This window comes from Pristiophorus japonicus, chromosome 3 (genome assembly GCF_044704955.1).
Source record: "Pristiophorus japonicus isolate sPriJap1 chromosome 3, sPriJap1.hap1, whole genome shotgun sequence".
Classification (NCBI taxonomy): domain Eukaryota; kingdom Metazoa; phylum Chordata; class Chondrichthyes; family Pristiophoridae; genus Pristiophorus; species Pristiophorus japonicus.
In genome coordinates this window covers 316,982,010-317,002,040 of record NC_091979.1, presented here as the reverse complement: position 1 = coordinate 317,002,040, position 20,031 = coordinate 316,982,010, and the positions used below count along the sequence as shown (strand labels likewise).

Sequence of the window (20,031 nt, the reverse complement as noted above, 5' to 3'; positions counted from 1 at the left end):
CTACAACTACAATTTTATTTGTGTCATTGATCTGTGCTAATGCTGACAGTAAGTGTCACTCATAATCCACACTTTGTGATGGTGAACTGTACCAGCTCTGTAAGGAACATTCAGACCAGCCTTTAACACAGGCAGTAAACTGAACAGCTGTTGATTGTGGAGTGACACATGGCCCTTACACTGCTAGCTGTAGCCACAGTGCTATTAGAGAAAGGTGAGGGAGGAATGGTTGGGAAGATCCAGAGGAATGGGACAATGGAAGAATCTAACATTGGGAGAGGCTGCAGACGCCTCACATCATATTTAGTCCTATTGGAAAAGCAGCCCCTGGAAGGGTTCAGCTTTTCTGTGGAGGTATTGTCCCAGGTCTGTGCAATGCTGGAAACTAGTTTTGAGGTATTGGAGGGGCTGCACAGACACCTGTGTGTGGGAGGGCGGAGGTGGGGGGGGGTAAATTGGACAGCCCCGAAGACATAAGAACATTCAAAATCAGAGCAGGAGGAGGCCATTTGGCCCTTCGAGCCTGCTCCGCCATTCAATGAGATCATGACTGATGTACCTCAATTCCACCTTCCCGCACTATCCCCATATCCTTTAATTCCCTTTATTCCCAAAATTTTATCGGCCTCTGTCTTGAATATACTCAACGACTGAGCATCCACAGCTCTCTGGGGTAGAGAATTGCCAAGGTTCACACCCCTTTGAGTGAAGACATTTCTCCTCATCTCAGTCCTAAATTGCCTATCCCTTATTCTGTGACTGTGACCCTGTGTTCTAAATTCCCCAGACAGGGAAAACATTTACCCAGCATTAACCCCCCAGCATTAACCCTGTCAAGCCCCGTAAGAATTTTATATCTTTCAATTTTTCAATTGTGTGAAAACAAATTATCTTTTTTTCACGGGGAACTCTTTTTGGAGCAAGGGAAGAACATTTCCGGTCAAAAGGACTGCTCCTCCCGCTACAATCCCCGTCCGAAAGGACTGTTCCCCACTGGCTGGACCCACTACAATCTCCCGAAAGGACTGTTCCTCACCGGCTGGACCCACTACAATCCCCCCGAAAGGACTGTTCCTCACCGGCTGGACCCACTACAATCCCCCCGAAAGGACTGTTCCCCACCGGCTGGACCCACTACAATCCCCCGAAAGGACTGTTCCCCACCGGCTGGACCCACTACAATCCTCCGAAAGGACTGTTCCCCACCGGCTGGACCCACTACAATCCCCCGAAAGGACTGTTCCCCACCGGCTGGACCCACTACAATCCCCCGAAAGGACTGTTCCTCACCGGCTGGACCCACTACAATCCCCCGAAAGGACTGTTCCCCACCGGCTGGACCCACTACAATCCCCCCGAAAGGACTGTTCCCCACCGGCTGGACCCACTACAATCCCCCGAAAGGACTGTTCCCCACCGGCTGGACCCACTACAATCCCCCCTGAAAGGACTGTTCCTCACCGGCTGGACCCAGTACAATCCCTCCGAAAGGACTGTTCCCCACCGGCTGGACCCACTACAATCCCCCCGAAAGGACTGTTCCTCACCGGCTGGACCCAGTACAATCCCCCCGAAAGAACTGTTCCCCACCGGCTGGACCCACTACAATCCCCCCGAAAGGACTGTTCCTCACCGGCTGGACCCAGTACAATCCCCCCGAAAGGACTGTTCCTCACCGGCTGGACCCAGTACAATCCCCCCGAAAGGACTGTTCCTCACCGGCTGGACCCACTACAATCCCCCCGAAAGGACTGTTCCCCACTGGCTGGACCCAGTACAATCCCCCCGAAAGGACTGTTCCTCACCGGCTGGACCCACTACAATCTCCCCGAAAGGACTGTTCCCCACCGGCTGGACCCACTACAATCCCCTGAAAGGACTGTTCCTCACCGGCTGGACCCACTACAATCCCCTGAAAGGACTGTTCCCCACCGGCTGGACCCACTACAATCCCCTGAAAGGACTGTTCCTCACCGGCTGGACCCACTACAATCCCCTGAAAGGACTGTTCCCCACCGGCTGGACCCACTACAATCCCGGACTGAATGGCCCCCCCCGGTCACCCTGCGAGTTGAAGTTCAGGAGCCGGAGGGCCATTCGGCCGGAGATTGCAGCGGGTCCCGCCGGTGGGGAGCAGTCCTTTCAGGGGAGTGGGTTTCAGCTTGCATCAGCGTCTCTGGTTGTCCTGGCAACTTCAGCTTTTTGCGCATGCCCAGAGAGTTTTTACCGTAGACTTGTAGCTCCGCCCCAAACTAACTTCGGAGAGCGTTGCACCAAATTCAAATATTTCTTTGACGAAAGTCCCAATTTTTTTTCTCTGCCGCAAACGCACAGAAAAAAATCATACATTAACATGTGTGGGCATCAAAAATCCAGCAAATAGAAAATAGGGGCCTTTATCTCTCTGCAGCCTCTTTGTGTGCTCCTCTCAGCTTGCTTTCCCACCTAACTTTGTATCATCAGCAAAGTTGGATACGTTTTACAGCGTCCCTTCATCGAAGTCATTAATATAGATTGTAAGTAGCTGAGGCCCAAGCACTGAACCTTGAGGTATCCCTCTAGTCACAGCCTGCCAAACTTAAACATTCTTGGTTATTCCTACTCTCTGTTTTCTGTCCATTAACCAGTTTCAATCCATGCTAATATATTACCCCCAATACCATGAGACGTAATTTTGTGTAATAACCTCTGGTGTGACACCTTATCGAATGTTTTTTGAAAATCCAAATACACTACACCCACTGGTTTCCCCCTTATCCATCCTGCAAGTTACATCTTCAAAAAACTCAAAACAGATTTGTCAAACACGATTTCCCATTCATAAAAGATGGATGCAGGGATCATGAAGTGCGATTAACCTGTGGCTGTTGATTGCAATGCAGGCAGCAAGTCAACTTTGTGCTGCCTGCTCATTTGAATGATCTGTGTATCCAACTAGTGCTAACCACACAACAGGGGAGCTAGCGGGCACCAAGTTTGTCGGATGGAGAACTGGAGGTCTTGTTGGAGGAGGTGGAAAGGAGGCGAGATGTTCTGTATCCACAGTGGGGCCGGAGGCCCTCCAGACACACGGTCAAAAGGAAGTGGAAGCAGATAGTCGTGGCAGTCAGTGCCCGGAGTCAAGCCCCGAGGACCTGGATACAGTGCTGCAAGAAGTTCAATGACCTCACATGAGTGGTCAAGGTCAGTGAATGCATCTTCAAATGCCATGTCTTCCCAACTGCAACACGAGCCACACCCACTGCTCAATTCACCACATCCCCATCACTCACCTACCAACAATCTCTCCAACAACCAACAGGCCTCATACCTCACATCCGTAGCTTCACTTCGCCCTCACACACTGAACTCCGACATCTCACAGCTTGCACACTCAGCCAGCTATTCAACCATGACAGCCACATCAGCCAAACAGTTTGCACGAAAGTCACTGACACGCTTCCCTCTCTCTCACTGGACAAGGTGGCATACAACCAAATGCAGCAGGTGCTAACTGGAGGGGACAGGCGCGTCTGCATGTCCTCACACCCGTGGAGGAGATGGTGCTGGCCTTTATTGAGATGCCCAAAGTTGAACAAGTGGCCAGCGACAGGGCTAAAACCATCCCATTTTACTCTCATCCCACAAGCTGATTTACAAGCTGCAGATGGTGTAAGCACGTACCTCTTACTTTCCCCTCACTTCCTTGCACCACAACTTATTCTTGTGCCTTTTTCCTTTCAGATACACAAGAGTTGCAATCTGCCCAGGCAGTGGAGGAACAGCAAGAAGAGAGTGACCGTCACTTGATTTCACACTCACAGCCACCGGCTCAGATACTGACACTGCTATGTTAGAGGATAGATTAGAGGCGGGATCTGCACGTGGTGAGACACCGAGCACGAGTGGGTTGCAGCCAGGGCAGGTGGCAAGGATAGCACAGGTGCCAGCTCACCGGAGGGCGAGGGCACAGACAGGTTTCATTGCCGAGGACTCAGATACGGAATTCGATGGGGCAGCCTACAGAGGAACGCTGATGGGTTTGCACAATGAAGGCTTGGTGCATTGGCAGGCCTGCCAGAAAGCCTGCAGTCAATGTCACGGAGCATGGAGGAGTCTTCACCAGCTTGGCACAGGGCATGGAAGTGGTGGCAAACTCTGTTCGCACACTTGTGGACCCAACCATGATGCAGCATCTGATGGCCAGTGTCACCACTTCCATTGCAGCACAAGCAGCCACCCATCCTCTGAACTCTGCAGCCAACTAACCGGCCTCTGATCGGGCCCACAAAGACCCCAGAACATCCTGACTATACTCCCCCCGCACCCCGTCTCAGGTGATAGCCTCCTAAACGAATGTTAATTGGGATCCTATTATGTAGACTTTATTGTCTGACTTCCTCTTTCATAATTGTCAAGAATTAATTCATTCACTCAATAGCTCATGCAGATCCTCATTGGAGGTTGATAGTGTAAATGCTAATTCATCCTGAACTGGTTAATGTTAGTTTTGTGAGTTAAATTCTAATCAGCAGCAGTATTGGGGGAGGGGCAAGATTTAAACAGCAGAGGAGAGACCAGTGTAGACCTAATCAGCAGCAGCATTGGAGGAGGGACAAGATTTGAACAGCAGAGGAGAGACCAGTGTAGACCTAATCAGCAGCAGCATTGGAGGAGGGGCAAGATTTAAACAGCAGAGGAGAGACCAGTGTAGACCTAATCAGCAGCAGCATTGGAGGAGCAGAGAGGAGAAAGATCCAGCAGTGACATCACAGGACAGCTGGTAAATGATTGGAGCTGAGGCGGACCAGAGCGAGAGCGAGAGCGAGTGCTGAGCAACTCAACACAGGCTGAATTTGAAATCGTGACGTCAGAGTAAAAAAGCCAAAATGACGTCGGCACAAAGGAAGCAGCTGATTGGTGAGTAGCTGGTGAGTGTTTTTTTTAAATTTAAAGTTTATTTCTCCCAGGTTAGTTCATAGTCTATTAAATATGTCTGTACAAGATGATTTTTTAGACCAGTATGTTGAGCAGTCTATGAGGGAACAGGCTATCCTAGATTGAATATTCTGCAATGAGATGACATTAATTAATAGTCTTGTTGTGTGCGGTCCTTCAGGGAAGAGTGACCATAACATGATAGAATTCTTTATTAAGATAGAAAGTGAAGTAGTCCAATCCAAACACAGGAAACTATGAAGGTATGAGGAATGAATTGGCTATGATAGATTGGGAAGATTCATTAAAAGGCATGATGGTGGATAGGCAATGGCTAACATTTAAGGAACGAATGCATGAAATGCAACAGTTATACATTCCTTTCTGGTGCAAAAACACAAAAGGAAAAGTGGCCCGACCATGGCTAGCAAAAGAAATTAAGGATAGTAATAAGTGAGGTTATCCACTTTGCTTGCAAAAACAGGAAGGCAGATTATTATCTGAATGGTGACAGATTAAGAAAAGGGTAGGTGCAACGAGACCTGGGTATCATGGTACATCAGTCATTGAAGGTCGGCATGCAGGTACAGCAGGCAGTAAAGAAGGCAAATGGCATGCTGGCCTTCATAGCAAGGGGATTTGAGTATAGGAGCAGGGAGGTCTTACTACAGTTGTACAGGGCCTTGGTGAGACCACACCTTGAGTATTGTGTGCAGTTTTGGTCTCCTAATCTGAGGAAGGACATTCTTGCTATTGAGGGAGTGCAGCGAAGGTTCACCAGATTGATTCCCGGGATGGCAAAACTGACATATGAAGAAAGACTATATCGACTACGCTTATATTCACTGGAATTTAGAAGTATGAGGGGGGATCTCATAGAAACATATAAAATTCTGACGGGATTGGACAGGTTAGATGCAGGAAGAATGTTCCCGATGTTGAGGAAGTCCAGAACCAGGGGTCACAGTCTAAGGATAAGGATTAAGCCATTTAGGACCGAGATGAGGAGAAACCTCTTCACCCAGAGAGTGGTGAACCTGTGGAATTCTCTACCACAGAAAGTTGTTGAGGCCAGTTTGTTAGATATATTCAAAAGAGAGTGAGATGTGGCCCTTATGGCTAAAGGGATCAAGGGGTATGGAGAGAAAGCAGGAATGGGGTACTGAAGTTGCATGATCAACCATGATCATATTGAATGGTGGTGCAGGCTCGAAGGGCCGAATGGCCTTCTCCTGCACCTACTTTCTATGTTTCTATGTTTCTATCCACAGAGGGGTCATACAAAGTTGCCAGAAAAAGTAGGAAGCCTGAGGATTATTGGGAGCAGTTCAGAATTCAGCAAAAAAGGACCAAGAGATTGATTAAGAAAGGAAAAATAGAGTATGAGAGTAAATTTGCAAGGAACATAAAAACCGACTGCAAAAGTTTCTACAAGTATGTAAAAAGAAAAAGATTAGTGAAGACAAATTTAGATCCTTTACAGTCAGAAACGGGAGAATTTATAATGGGAAACAAGGAAATGGCAGAACAATTAAATAAATACTTTGGTTCTGTCTTCACGCAAGACGACACAAATAACATCCCAGAAATGCTAGGGAACCAAGGGTCTAGTGAGCAAGAGGAATTAAAGGAAATGATTATTGGTAAGAAAATAGTGCTGGAGAAACTAATAGGACTGAGGGCCGATAAATCCCCAGGGCCTGATAATCTGCATCCCAGAGAACTAAAAGAGGTAGCCATGGAAATAGTGGCTGCATTGGTTGTCATTTTCCAAAATTCTATAGATTATGGAACAGTTCCTGCAGATTGGAGGGTGGCAAATGTAACCCCACTATTTAAAAAAGGAGGGAGAGAGAAAACAGGGAACTACACACCGGTTAGCCTAACAACAATAGTAGGAAAAAAATGCTAGAGTCTATTATGTAGGATGTGATAACGGCACACTTAGAAACTATCAAAAGGATTAGACAAAATCAACATGGATTTGTGAAAGGAAAATTGAGTTTGACAAACCTACTGGAGTTTTTTGAGGATGTAACTGATAGAATAGATAAGGGAGAACCAGTGGATGTAGTGTATTTGGATTTTCAGAAGGCCTTTGATAAAATCCCACATAAGACATTAGTGTGCAAAATTAAAGCACATAGGATTGGGGGCAATATACTGACATGGGATTGAAAATTGGTTAACTGACAGGAAACAGAGAGTAGGAATAAACGGGTCTTTTTTGGGGTGGCGGGCAGTGACTAGTGGGGTACCACAAGGATCCGTGCTTAGGCCTCAGCTATTCAAAATATATATATAAATGATTTGGATGAGGGAACCTATTGCAAAATTTCCAAGTTTGCTGACGACACAAAACTAGGTGGGATTGTGAGTTGTGAGGAGGATGCAAAGACTCTGCAAGGTGATTTAGATAGGTTGAGTGAGTGGGCAAACACATGGCAGATGCAGAATAATGTGGATAAATGTGAAGTTATCCACTTTGGCAGAAAAAACATAAAGACAAAGTATTATTTAAATGGTGATAGCTTGGGAAATGTCGATGTATAAAGGGACCTGGGTGTCCTTGTACATCAGTCATTGAAAGCAAACATGCCGGTGCAGTCAGCAGTTAGTAAGGAAGATGGTATGTTGACCTTCATTGCAAGAGGATTTGAGTACAGGAGCAAGGATGTCTTACTACAGTTATACAGAGCCTTGGTGAGACCATACCTGGAATATTGTGTGCAGTTTTGGTCTCCTTACCTAAAAAAGGATATACTTGCCATAGAGGGAGTGCAACGAAGGTTCACCAGACTGATTCCTGGGATGGCAGGACTGTCGTATGAGGAGAGATTGGGTCAACTCGGCCTGTCTTCATTGAAATGTATAAAATTCTGATGGGGTTGGGCAGACTGGATGCGGGGAGGATCTTTCCGGTGGCTGGGAAGTCTGGAACAAGAGGTCACAGTCTCAGGATACAGGGTAGGAAATTTCGGACTGAGATGTGGAGAAATTTCTTCACTTGACACAAAAGGCATCAAGGGGCATGGGGAGAAAGCGAGAATATGGTGTTGAGATAGAGGATCAGCCATGATCATATTGAATGGTGGTGCAGGCTCGAAGGGCCGAATGGCCTACTATTGCTCCTATTTTCTCAATAGAGGCATGACAGGGCAGCTCAGTCCCGTGGTATGCACACTCTGCCATGTGGGAACTCCAGGACACTTCCCGTGTCCTGGACAAACACATGTGTAGGAAGTGTCGTCAGCTGGAGGAGCTCGAGCTCCGGGTTTTGGAGCTTGAGTAGCAACGGGCATCACTGCGGTGCATCCGTTAGGCTGAGAACTTCGGGAATAGCATGTTTCAGGAGATGGTCACTCAGCACCCTAGGAGTGAGCAGCCAGGGAGGAAATGGGTGACTGCCAGACAGAAGAGGAGGACCAGGCATGTAGTGCAGGACTCTCCTGTGTGCATCTCGCTTTCCAATCTGGGTTCTGTTCTGAGTACTGGTGAGGGCGATGGCTCCTCTGGGTTCCAGAGCAAAGTACACAGCACCACGGGTGGCTCAGCTGTACAGGGGGGAGAAAGGAGAGAGGGAGAGCAATAGTAGTAGAGGATTCGATCATTACAGGAGCAGAGAGGCATTTCTGCGGCTGCAGGCGGGACTCCAGGATAAAGTGTTGCCTCCCTGTAGTCAGGGTTAAGGATGTCTCTGAGCGACTGCAGAACATTCTGAGGGGGGAAGGTGTAAGTATTTCTAAATCTAGTTCCCCATTATACACAGTTCTTTGACTTCAGGATTTATAAAGAACAAAATACACACGGCTCAGGGTTTTGGATCAACGAAGATTTGTTCATGTATTGAACATACACACAATTACTGCCCAGTATAAATCCCTACGATTTTTATTGGACGGATTAACCCCAAAATACAAACCCCTATGAAAGGGTCATTTGCATCAGCACAATATGACATGGTTAAACCCGTCCGCGGTTTGACTGTTACCTGTAAACTTACCCAGATTAAATCACAAAACCCTTCTATGATTTGACTGGAAACGTACAATCACCAATTCCCCGGCTGTCTGCTGAGGTTGACTGTAGGCCCAGATCTTAGTTGCAGCTTGCGTCCCGAAGACACACTGCTGTCTGTTGCTGTTTCGATACTGTTCCTGTACTGGCTTTCCCCTCGGAAATGGCTCTTCTTTATACCAAAGACCAATTTGCAACCTCAAAACAGATTTCCTTTCCCTCCTGTGAAGACAATGGCAGCATCAAATGTGTGAATGTCTCTCGCAGGGAATTCTTGGTGGCTAATTGTCCCTCATTTAGGGTCATTGTCCATGATTACTCTGGCCACCGCCTGTCTGTCGTGTGAAGTCCTTTCTGACAATATAACCTTCCCTAGGTGACTTCATTGTTGGTTTCCAGTCGCATTCTTATTCAAATGGTTCAGGGCCCAGTCTCGGCCTGCACTGATACCAGCCTTTCTGGGACCATGGTCTAAGGTACGCCTCTTTAACAATGTAACCCCTTAAGGTAAATGAATATGTGAATGTTCCTGTATCTTTTCAGACAGAAACCATTGAAGGTGTGAATGTCTCTCTTCTGGTGCTATTGTCTGTGTTGATTAGATGAAATGGCAGTTAGCCTGCATCATTGTCTCTGATGGTGTCTCATGGTTTTGCTGCAATGTTAGAATTAACCCTTTGCTGCCCAACTCTTTTTGTGGGCTGTAATGCAGTTCTGAGTTTTTATATTTAATAGTCCAATTTTTAGCGTTGGGGGAGGAACGGAGCCTACAAGGGTGAACAGCCAGAGGTCATGGTCCATATTGGTAAATGATAAACCCAGCAATTACAGGCCAGTGAGTTTAACCCCGGTAGTGTGAAGCTTTGAGAAACAGTGATCAGGGACAAAATGAACAGTCACTTGGATAAGTGTGGATTAATTAAAGATAGCCAGCATGGATTTGTTAAAGGCAAATAGTGTTTCATTAACTTGATTAAGTTTTTTGATGAGGTGACAGAGAGCGTTGATGAGGGTAATGCGATTTCCAAAAGGCGTTCGACAAACTGGCACAAAATAGACTTGCCAGGAACGTTGAAGCCCATGGAATAAAAGGGGCAGTGGCAGCATGGTTACAAAATTCGCGAAGGGACAGGGAACAGATTCCACAAAATTGCCACTCGTCCTGATTGGGGGCGGTAACCTTCTGGGGCTGGGACTCCTTGTGCCCGGCTCGGGAGTCCCACCCGGGGTGTGGAATTTGGCCCTTCCGCCCCTCAACAAGGTGGAGCGCCATTGGAGATTGTTCGTGTCCGTGGAGGGGCGCTCCCGGGGCAGTAGGATGGCCCTGACTTCGGAGCCCAGCGCCCTGCTGGCAGCATCAGCGTCTCGTGTCTGCTCCGTTAGCACTGATGTGGCAGAATGTCCCTCAGGTTCAATTAAAGGGGAGGGCTGCTGTGTGCTCTGCAGTCCCGTTGGTGGCTGCCACTGGGCCAACAGGGACACCCTCGACTGGGCCAACAGTGCGGCTCTCATAACAGAGCGCCGGGCTGCAGGATTGCGGTTCTGTCGAGGCGAGGACCACCATTGTCGGGCTGACAGGGAGTCGGGTAACAGAAAAATAAAGCGGCCCACGGCGCAAACGGCCTCCCCATTCGGGTGTAGTGTCGGCGGTGGATGTCCGCGGGTTCGCGACTCGTGAAGCTGGCGGTGATATCGGCCGACGCCATCCTCGCCGCCCGCTGAGTATTTTCCTCCGCCGGGCGCAAAGGGGTCAGCGCGGGGTGGTGACGGGTCCGTGTGCACGCCGATGGTATCATCGTCGTGAATGCGCCAGCCCGGGGCACAAATCGTGGGGTGCGGCGTTAACGGTACAACACCCTCAAAACCTCCGGGGCAATTTCCACGGGGGCACTATCGTCCTCTTCCCCCGGGCGATAACCTCGTTGCGTCCCATTAGTGTCCATTAGCGCGAATGGAGCTATAAAAATGGTCAATTTGGCCCTCAGAGATTAGTGGTTAACGGTTGTTTTTAGGACTGGTGGAAGGTACACAGTGCTGTTCCCCGGGGATCACTTCTGCGACCACTGCTTTTCTTGATATATAATAATTACTTGGACATGAATGCACAGGGCACAATTTCAAAATTTGCAGATGAGACAAAATTTGGAAGTATAGTGAACAGTGAGCAGGAGAGTGATCGATTTCAGCAAGTCATAGACGGGCTGGTGAAATGGGCGGACACGATGCAGATGAAATTTAATGCAGAAAAGTGTGAAGTGATACATTTTGGTCGCAAGAATGAGGAAAGGACATATAAACTAAATGGTACAATCCGAAACAGGGTGAATGAATAGCGGGTATGTGTGCACAAATTGTTGAAGGTGGCAGGGCAGGATGAGAAAGCAGTTACAAAGGCTTACGGGATCCTGGGCTTCATAAATAAAGGTAGAGAGTACAAAAGTGTGTAAATTATGATGAACGTGTATAAAACACTGGTGTGGCCCCAACTGGGGCATTGTGTCCAATTTTGGGCACCACACATTACGAAGGATGTGAAGGCCTTAGAGAAGCTGCAGAAAAAATGAACAAGAATGATTCCAGGAATGAGGAACTTCAGTTATGTTGGTCAACTGGAGAAGCTGGGGCTTTCTCCTTGGAGCAGAGAAGATGGAGATGGAGCTTTGATAGAGGTGTTCAAAATAATGAGGGGTCTGGACAAAGTAGCTAGAGAGAGAAACTGTTCCCATAGGCAGAAGAGTCAAGAACCAGAGGAATCAGATTCAACGTGATTGGCAAAAGAACCAAAGGTGATGTAAGAAAAAATGTTTGTACGCAGCGAGTGGTTGGGTTCTGAATGCACTGCCTGAAAGGGTGGTGGAGGCAGACTCAATCTTATCTTTCAAAAGGGAATTGGATAAGTATCTGAAGGAAAAACAAATTGACGGTTATACCGGGAAAGGGCAGGGGAGTGGGACTACCTGAGAGTCGCCACAGGCTCGACGGGCTGAATGGCCTTCTTCCATGCTGTAACCATTCTATGGTTCAATGAATTCAGGCATAGACTGGGTGGTAAATGACAGGAGTTAATGTGAAGAGTCGAGGATTTGTCTGGTGCCTTTGGTTCGTATCCCTGTCAGGGTATATATATATTTTTTTTATTCGTTCATGGGATGTGGGCGTTGATGGCAAGGCCAGCATTTATTGCCCATCACTACTTGCTCTTGAGCAGGTTATTGTGAGCCGCCATTGTGAACCACCGCAGACCCTATGATGAAGGTGCTCCCACAGTGGTTAGGGCGTGAGTTCCAGGATTTTGACCCAGCAATGATGAAGGAACGGCGATATATTTCCAAGTCAGGATGGCGTGTAACTTGGAGGTGATGGTGTTCCCATGTACCTGCTGCCCTTGTCCTTCTAGATGGATGGGGGCGCGTGTTTGGGAGGTGCTGCCAAAGAAGCCTTGGCGAGTTGCTGCAGTGCATCTTGTAGATGGTACACACTGCAGCCACGGTGAGCTAGTGGTGGTGGGAGTGAATGTTTAAGGTGGTGGAAGGGCTGCCAATGAAGCAGGCTGCTTTGTCCTGGATGGTGTCAAGCTTCTTAAGTGTTTTTGCACAGAGTTCGCTCCGTCGAGCAGGATGAGACGTGTTCGCGTTTTTTCTTCCAAAAGGTACACAGCGGGAGCTCTGTGATCACCAGCGACGTCTTCGCAGCCTGACATGCTGAGGATCAGCAAATCCTTCTCTGCCGGACTGTACAACGTCAAGCCCACAGACCGCGCGGCCTCACAGTCTTTCCTGTCGTCTATCTCAGAGGTCTTAGACCACAGCGAGCGGGAGAGTCTAGATCACCTGCTAACTCTGGACGAGCTGACAAAGGCCGTCCCGTCCCTCATGATGAGTAAAACTCCCGGAAGCGACGACTTACCGGTCTAGTTGTATTCGGCTCTGTGGGACTGGATAGGCCCAGGCCTGCTGGAAGTGTACGGGGGTATGCTTCTGGCCGGCAGCATGTCAGAATCAATGAGGAAAGGCATCATCACCCTCATCTACAAGCAGAAGGGGGAAAGGAAGGAAATCAAAAACTGGCGGCCATTTCGCTGCTCAATGTGGTCGACAAGATCCTGTCAAAGGTCATCGCAAACAGGGTCAAGTCTGCTCGGGAGCTGGTGATCCGGCAGGAAGATCTCTGATAGCCTCGCGCTACTCAGGGATACGATCGCCTACGTGCGGGACAGGAGGGTGGACACCTGTTTAATCAGCTTGCCTTTGACAGGATATCGCACACGTACCTGATGGACGTGCTCTCCAAATGGGGTTTGGGGAGGGTATCCGCAATTGGATCCAACTGTTCTACACAGACATCAGTAGCACAGTTCTAATCAATGGGCGGGAAACTGGAAGCTTTCCGATCAGGTCTGGAGTCAGGCAAGGCTGTCCCCTCTCCTCTGTCTTGTTTGTGTGTTGTATCGAACCCTTTGCCGAGTCCATCAGGAAGGATGCGGGCATTAGGGGGTGACAATCCCAGGCAGCGGAGGCGTTCAGGTCAAAACCTCCCTGTACATGGACGACGTCACCATCTTTTGCTCGGATCCGCAGTCGGTCCGCGGATTGCTCACAATCTGTGACCAGTTTGAACTGGCCTCGGGGGCGAAGGTCAATCGCAGCAAAAGCGAGGCCATGTTCTTTGGAAGCTGGTCTGACCGATCCTTTATTCCCTTCACTGTGAAGTCAGATTACCTGAAAGTGTTGGGAATATAGTTCGGAGCAGACGGGGCGTGCGTGAAAAACTGGAAGGAGCATATCGCTAAAGCCAAACATAAACTGGGATGGTGAAAGTTGTGCTCACTTTCCATTGCAGGAAAGAACCTGGTCACGAGGAGTGAGGTGCTCTCGGTGTTGTACGTGGTGCAGGTCTGGCCCATACCCCACTCCTGTGCCGTGGCAGTCACCCGAGTCATCTTCCATTTCATCTGGAGATCAGAAATGGACCGTGTCCGCAGAGACATGATGTACAAATCTCTGGACAAGGGGGGAAAGGACGTTCCAAACGTGGCCCTCATCCTGACGGCCACCTTTGTGTGCGGCTGCATTAAGCTGTGCATCGACCCTTCGTACGCAAACACCAAGTGTCACTACGTGCTGAGATTCTATCTGTCCCCGGTGTTGCGAAGGATGGGTCTGGCCAGGCTGCCGCGGAATGCTCCGACCAGTTGGACCATGCCTCAGCACCTGTCCTTCGTGGAAAGGTTTTCAAGAAAAACACCTTTGACCACAAGGCCATAAAGCAGTGGTCAGCACGCAAGGTCCTGGACGCCCTACAAAAGAAGGAGATGATGGATCCTGTCGGACGGTTCCCCGAGCAGGCTGTCGAACTCGTTTGGCAGAATGTCTCATCGCCAGAGCTTTCATACAAGCACCAAGATGTAGCTTGGTTGACTGTGAGAAGGGCCCTACCCGTCAGATCCTTCATACACAGCCGGGGTTTCAGAGACACGGCACTCTAGCCCTGAGTCGGCTGCGGGGCGGACGAGACTGACATCCATCTCTTTCGGAATTGCCCCTTTGCAAGGCAGGTCTGGAAGGAGATGCAGTGGTAGCTGTCGAGGTTCATCGCAAGCAGCTCCGTAACACAGGACTCTGTGCTCTACGGACTGTTCCCCGGGACACACACCGAGACAGACATCATCTGCTGCTGGAGAGCCATTAACTCGGTGAAAGACGCACTTTGGTCTTCCCAAAACTTGCTGGTCTTCCAGAGCAAGGAGATGTCCACGGCCAAGTGTTACAGACTGGCCCAATCCAAGATCCAGGAGTACGTACTGAGGGTCACACTAAAGATTGGTGCAGTTGCCGCAAAGACATGATGGAGAAGAGCCACAGTTTAAGGCCCTTCCGCCATGGTAAACCCAGGGTATGAAATCAGACCCCCCTCGGGCTGTACTTGTTAATCTGCTTGTATACATAGAGCACCATGTGCTGAAAAACACCTGTGTTGTGCCATGTATAATGAAAGTCTCTGCACTGTTTAGTAACTTGTAAAAAAATGTAAATGTATCCCCATCCGTTCCATGTACTGTTTTTTCTGCATAGTGCTACATGTAACGTGATTGGTGATCGGTATTGAAATGTATCCTGGAATCAAACAGGTTCGACCTTTTGGGCCAAGTGGTCTTTTTCAGTTGCTGAACCAGCCTATGTTTATAATCGGCTCCATGGGGTTCTGTGTCAGCACACAATGTTACTGTGTGACACCACAATTTCCTGAACAGGAATGTTGCTTCTGAGTTTCCATTTCTCGGTTTAGATTCTATTCACTTTCAGGAAATGATTCATAGCGATCAATGACTGAACGGTATAAATGAGCTGAAAAACAACACTCCAAACATTCGGTCAACTCACCATTGGAAGGACAGTTGGAGCTGACCAAAAAATTCAACACATTGTCCATCGATCAGCATTATGAGGTAAAGATCATTATAATAACTTCTGTATTTAATTTTACATGTAGACTATCGATCAAGGAACTAGTTTTCAGAAATAAAGTAGCTTACATTACAAAGCAGTTGAAATGCAGAGAGCTGGGATTAGTGGCTCACAGTGAGACACACAGATAAGGGAACACTGCTGCACCAAGACTGGTGATAGTCAGTAAACATGAGGCAAAAGGCAGACCTGTTCATAGGATTATAACTCAAACAACAATTTAAATTATTTTGGACTGGGCTCTGTTGAAAGTACAAAGTTAAACTTGAATATTATACTGTCGTGGAAAGGCGCATTCTGTAAGTGCCCTCAGGTCATATGCAGAGTTTGAAGAAAGAAAGTTTCACTTTGTGTTCCATGGGAATCTAGAAGGGATCTACTAATGTAAAATAGTGATTTCCAGCACTTTCATATATCCAAACTAAAGCAACCTGAACTATAAAGCAAAGGGAGAGTACAGCATGGACTGGGATGGGGGGATGGACACAGCATGAAATGCAGGAGGAGAGTGCCAGCTTAAAGTGTGTAGGAGAAGGAAAAGTGCTGACTTACATTGAGAATGGGAGCGGGGGAGAAGAGTGCTGACATGAACTGGGGGAAAGGACAGGTGCAGCAGTTTGAACGGAGCAGCAAAGGGAGGAAAGCCACCATGAACTGGGGCAGGGGTAAGAATGACAGCTTGGATTGTGGGGGGAGGGAGACGAGAGCCAACAGGAACAAGAGGCCGGCGGAGTAGAGTGCAAGGAGAAGCTGGGATGGCTGGGGGATGAAGTGTATCGACGTGAGTTTAACAGCAAGGAAGAAAGAATTTGTATTGATGTAACACCTTATCACACCTCTCAGAAATGTCCCAAAGTGCTTCACATTCAGTGAATTATGTAGCAGTGCAGTCACTGTTGTTTTGTCGGGAAATATGACAGCTCAGTTTGCACAACAACAACAACTGGCATTTATATAGCGCCTTTAACCTAGGAAAACATCCCACAGTGCTCCACAGCAACGTAATCAGACAACAATGGACACCGAGGCAAAGAAGGGGATGGTTAGAGGGATGACAAAAGCTTAGTCAAAGAGATAGGAGATTGTAAAGGAGGAGAGTGAGGTGGAGAGGTTCAGCGAGGGAATTCCAGAGTATCGGGCCTGTCTGGGCTGATGGCTCGGCCACCATCAGTGGGTGAAGTGGGGGATGGACACGAGCCCGAGTTAGAGGAACACAGAATTCACGGATAATGCCATAGAATCTATGAGGTCCACCTGATCCACTGGAATAGGCAGAGGCTGCCTTGGTTTAACATCACACCTGGAGAATGGCATGGTGGAAGATTTTCAGCAGGGTAAGAGTCAGTTCATGAAACATGGTCTTTCAGAATGCTGATATCTTTGTGTTGGGCCTTCTTTTCTGCTTTAAGGATAGGATTGGAGAGGGTTACATAGGATACACAGCACAGAAACCGGCCATTCAGCCCAGCCAGTCCATGCTGGTTTATGCTCCACTCGAGCCTCCTCCTGTCTTTCCTCAGCTAATTCTATCTGCATAACCCTCTAATCCCTTCTCCCTCATTTGCTTATCGGGTCTCCCCTTAAATGCATCTATACTATTTACTTCAACCACTCCCTATGATCGCGAGTTCCACATTCTCACTGCTCTCTGGGTAAAGAAGCTTCTTTTGAATTCCCTATTTGATTTCTTGGTGTCTATCTTACACTGAAGGCCTCTAGTTTTGCTCCTCCTCACAGTGGAAACACTCTCTCTGTGTCTACTCTATCATAACCTTTCATAATGTTAAAGACCTCTAGGTTCTCCTTCCGCATGTTGGGGTGGGGAATGACCTGCTCACAGACAGCAGGGTCCCTGTGGAGGACCAGGTTGATGATCTGTCTAGTGGAGAGTTACCTGGACTGCCAATGTGAGAGGGAGAGTGTTTTAGAATTAGCTCTGACCTTTTTAGTGAGATGCTCCCATTTCAGAATGGAATGCATGGAATGAGAAGGTGATGTAATGGGTGAACCAACAGGCAGACTGAGTACTTCAACCAATGTTCCTGTTCATATCATAGGGAGTGGAGGTGTTTGAGGCGATGCTGCACATTGCGTGTGAAGACTAAATGTCCAGGAGCTGGTACATCAGCGGGCATGAAGGAGACCAGTGTAAGTACAGCTGAGATTTGCAGTCATCCCTTTTCCTTTTGCAGTGGTTTTTGCAGAGGTCACCTTTGTGTGACCAGAGATTTCATGGTCAGTGGGTCCAGGAGTCGGGAGAAGGCTTTAGTTAAAGAAACCGGAGAGAGGGGAGGGGGTGACACAGCCAGTCTGAGATGGGTTTTGATGAATTTTGTTCTCTTGCAGCAACACACAGAAGGATTTGTTGAAAGTGAAGCTCGATCAGCTTCAATGTCACTTCACATGGGGCCCACAGAAAGAAAACATTGACTTGGACGACATGAAGTATAGATTACAAGATTCAATACAGGCGGGTGTGAAATATCAGACCAGGTCTTACAACCACCTCGCTTTTGTAAACTGTCTGCAAGGCAACTGTGAAGAGGCAATTCAAAACTTAAAGGAAGCTGAAAAGATTCTGAGGGAGAACCATGAACATGAATTTGAAAGAAGAAGCATCATCACCTATGGAAACTATGCCTGGGTATATTATCACATGGGCCAACTGACAGAGGCCCAGTCCTACCTCGACAAGCTGGAGATGATCTGTAAACAATTTACTGATGGCTCTCAGTATACAGCACTGATACCTGAAGTATACGGGGAGAAGGGTTGGTCACTGTTGACTTCTGCTGCTCAATACTATGAAGAGGCAAAGGAATGTTTTGAGAAGGCTCTGGAGGAAGATCCTGATGACACTGAATGGAACGTTGGCTATGCGACTGCTCTGTTCCGTCTGGAAGGGTTTTCTCGTACCCCAGAGAGTGGTGACCGCAGCCAATCAGTGAAGCAGTTGCGACGTGTGCTGGAACTTGATCCAGATGACTCTGTAGCCATGGTGCTGTTGGCTCTAAAACTACAATTCAAACAAAAGGCGGAAGCACTGAAATTAGTTGAACAAGCATTGCAGAAGTCCCCTGATCTTCCATATGTAACTCGTTATGCAGCAAAATTTTACAGAAGAGAAGGAGATGTGGAAAAAGCTGTGGAGCTATTGAAGAAAGCATTCGAAATTAGCCCAAACTCTACCTTCATACACCACCAAATAGGTCTGTGTTACAGAAAAAAACTATTTCAACTGATCAAATATCCAGGCAGCAAAGACCCTCGCAATGCTGCTTTTCAACAGAAAGCTGACTTAATCAATAAATGCAAGTACCATTTTGAAAAGGCATTTGAGCCCCGCCCATTAACATCTATTAAGCCACAACTGGATTTTGCAGAAATCTGTTCATTAAATGAAGAATTTTTCGAAGCAGAGGCGATCTACAGCAATCTACTGAAATTAGAAAATATTCGCCAAGAAAATAAGCAGCAAATATGTTTAGCGGTCGGATTATTTGAACTGCACCAGAAAAGATCTGAATCAAATGCCGTCACCCATTTTCTGGAAGGAGTGAAAGTCAAATATGACTCAATAGAACGGAGAAGGTGTCACGAAAACTTGGAGAAGATAGCAGAAACACAACTTTGCATAAATTCAAGAGACAGCAAAGCCCTTGGTGTTCTTGTGTTACTGCACCAGCTGGATGGGAAGAATTGTAAAGCTATTGAATGCTTTGAAAAGGCCCTGGAGTTTGATTGTCACAATGAAGAATATCTAAGTGCTCTCGCTGAATTACGCCTTTCTATCTAGACAACTCTCTCGTTCCCAGCTAAAACTAAACATATTTTTGAAAGATGCATTAATACTCGCTGATTTATGAGCAGGCTTGGTAGGGTACTCGCTTCACTTATTATATTCTGCTGGTACTTTCTTTTGAATTATTATTTTACTCGTGTGTCTAATTTTCAAACAATGATCTTTCTGTAGTTATTCAAAATTCCTGTGCTTCATTCAAGAATATTGACACCACTGGTGAACTAACCAATAGGATTTGTTCCTGTATCCTTCGACCTTTTGCTATGTGTGAAACGATACAAAATAACGTGGGTTTGGGGGGAATTAGAGTTAATTGAGCCAATGGGACAGAGCCACAATAGTTGTTTTTTATGAATTATAGGAACAGTTTTTTAGACAATAATACACATTACATGGGCCCGATTTTAACTCCAGATGGGTTTTGGGTGGGTGAGTGGCGAGGGGAATGGGAAACTCACCTGTTGCTGCAGATATCGGGCCTGGGGTATTTTAAAACCTGAACTTCATTATCGTGCGGCCATTCCACTTCCCGGCCACAGGGCGTGCAGGCAGGTGCGGTGAAGGTGGTTCTGGGAGGGTCTCGGGGATGGAATGGGGGATGTGGGGAGTCCGGGGCAGGGGAGCCCTAAACTTTCATTTTGGGGCCTGGCGGGGCATTCCTGCACAAAGGAAAGTCAAACACTTACACCTTGACATCCTGATTCTCCTCAGAGCTGCTTCGGCCTGTTGGAAAAGCTGCACCGGCTTCCCCTGCCCAGGCCAGAGTTAACAGCGCAGTCAGGGCCCGATGATGTCACCACACCCCGTGTGTGATGTCACCACACCCCGGTC

The 20,031-nt window shown here is 47.7% G+C and overlaps 1 protein-coding gene across 1 annotated transcript; it reads left to right on the top strand.

The window, feature by feature from the left end:
- The first annotated feature begins 12,632 nt into the window (after nt 1-12,632).
- On the top strand, nt 12,633-19,618 carry LOC139256075 (interferon-induced protein with tetratricopeptide repeats 5-like). The gene is made up of 4 exons (XM_070874120.1): nt 12,633-12,813; nt 13,774-13,826; nt 14,672-14,727; nt 17,745-19,618. The coding sequence occupies exons 1-4, from the start codon at nt 12,633-12,635 to the stop codon at nt 19,192-19,194; spliced, it is 1,740 nt and encodes a 579-aa protein (XP_070730221.1). The 3' UTR covers nt 19,195-19,618.
- Nucleotides 19,619-20,031: the final 413 nt, after the last annotated feature.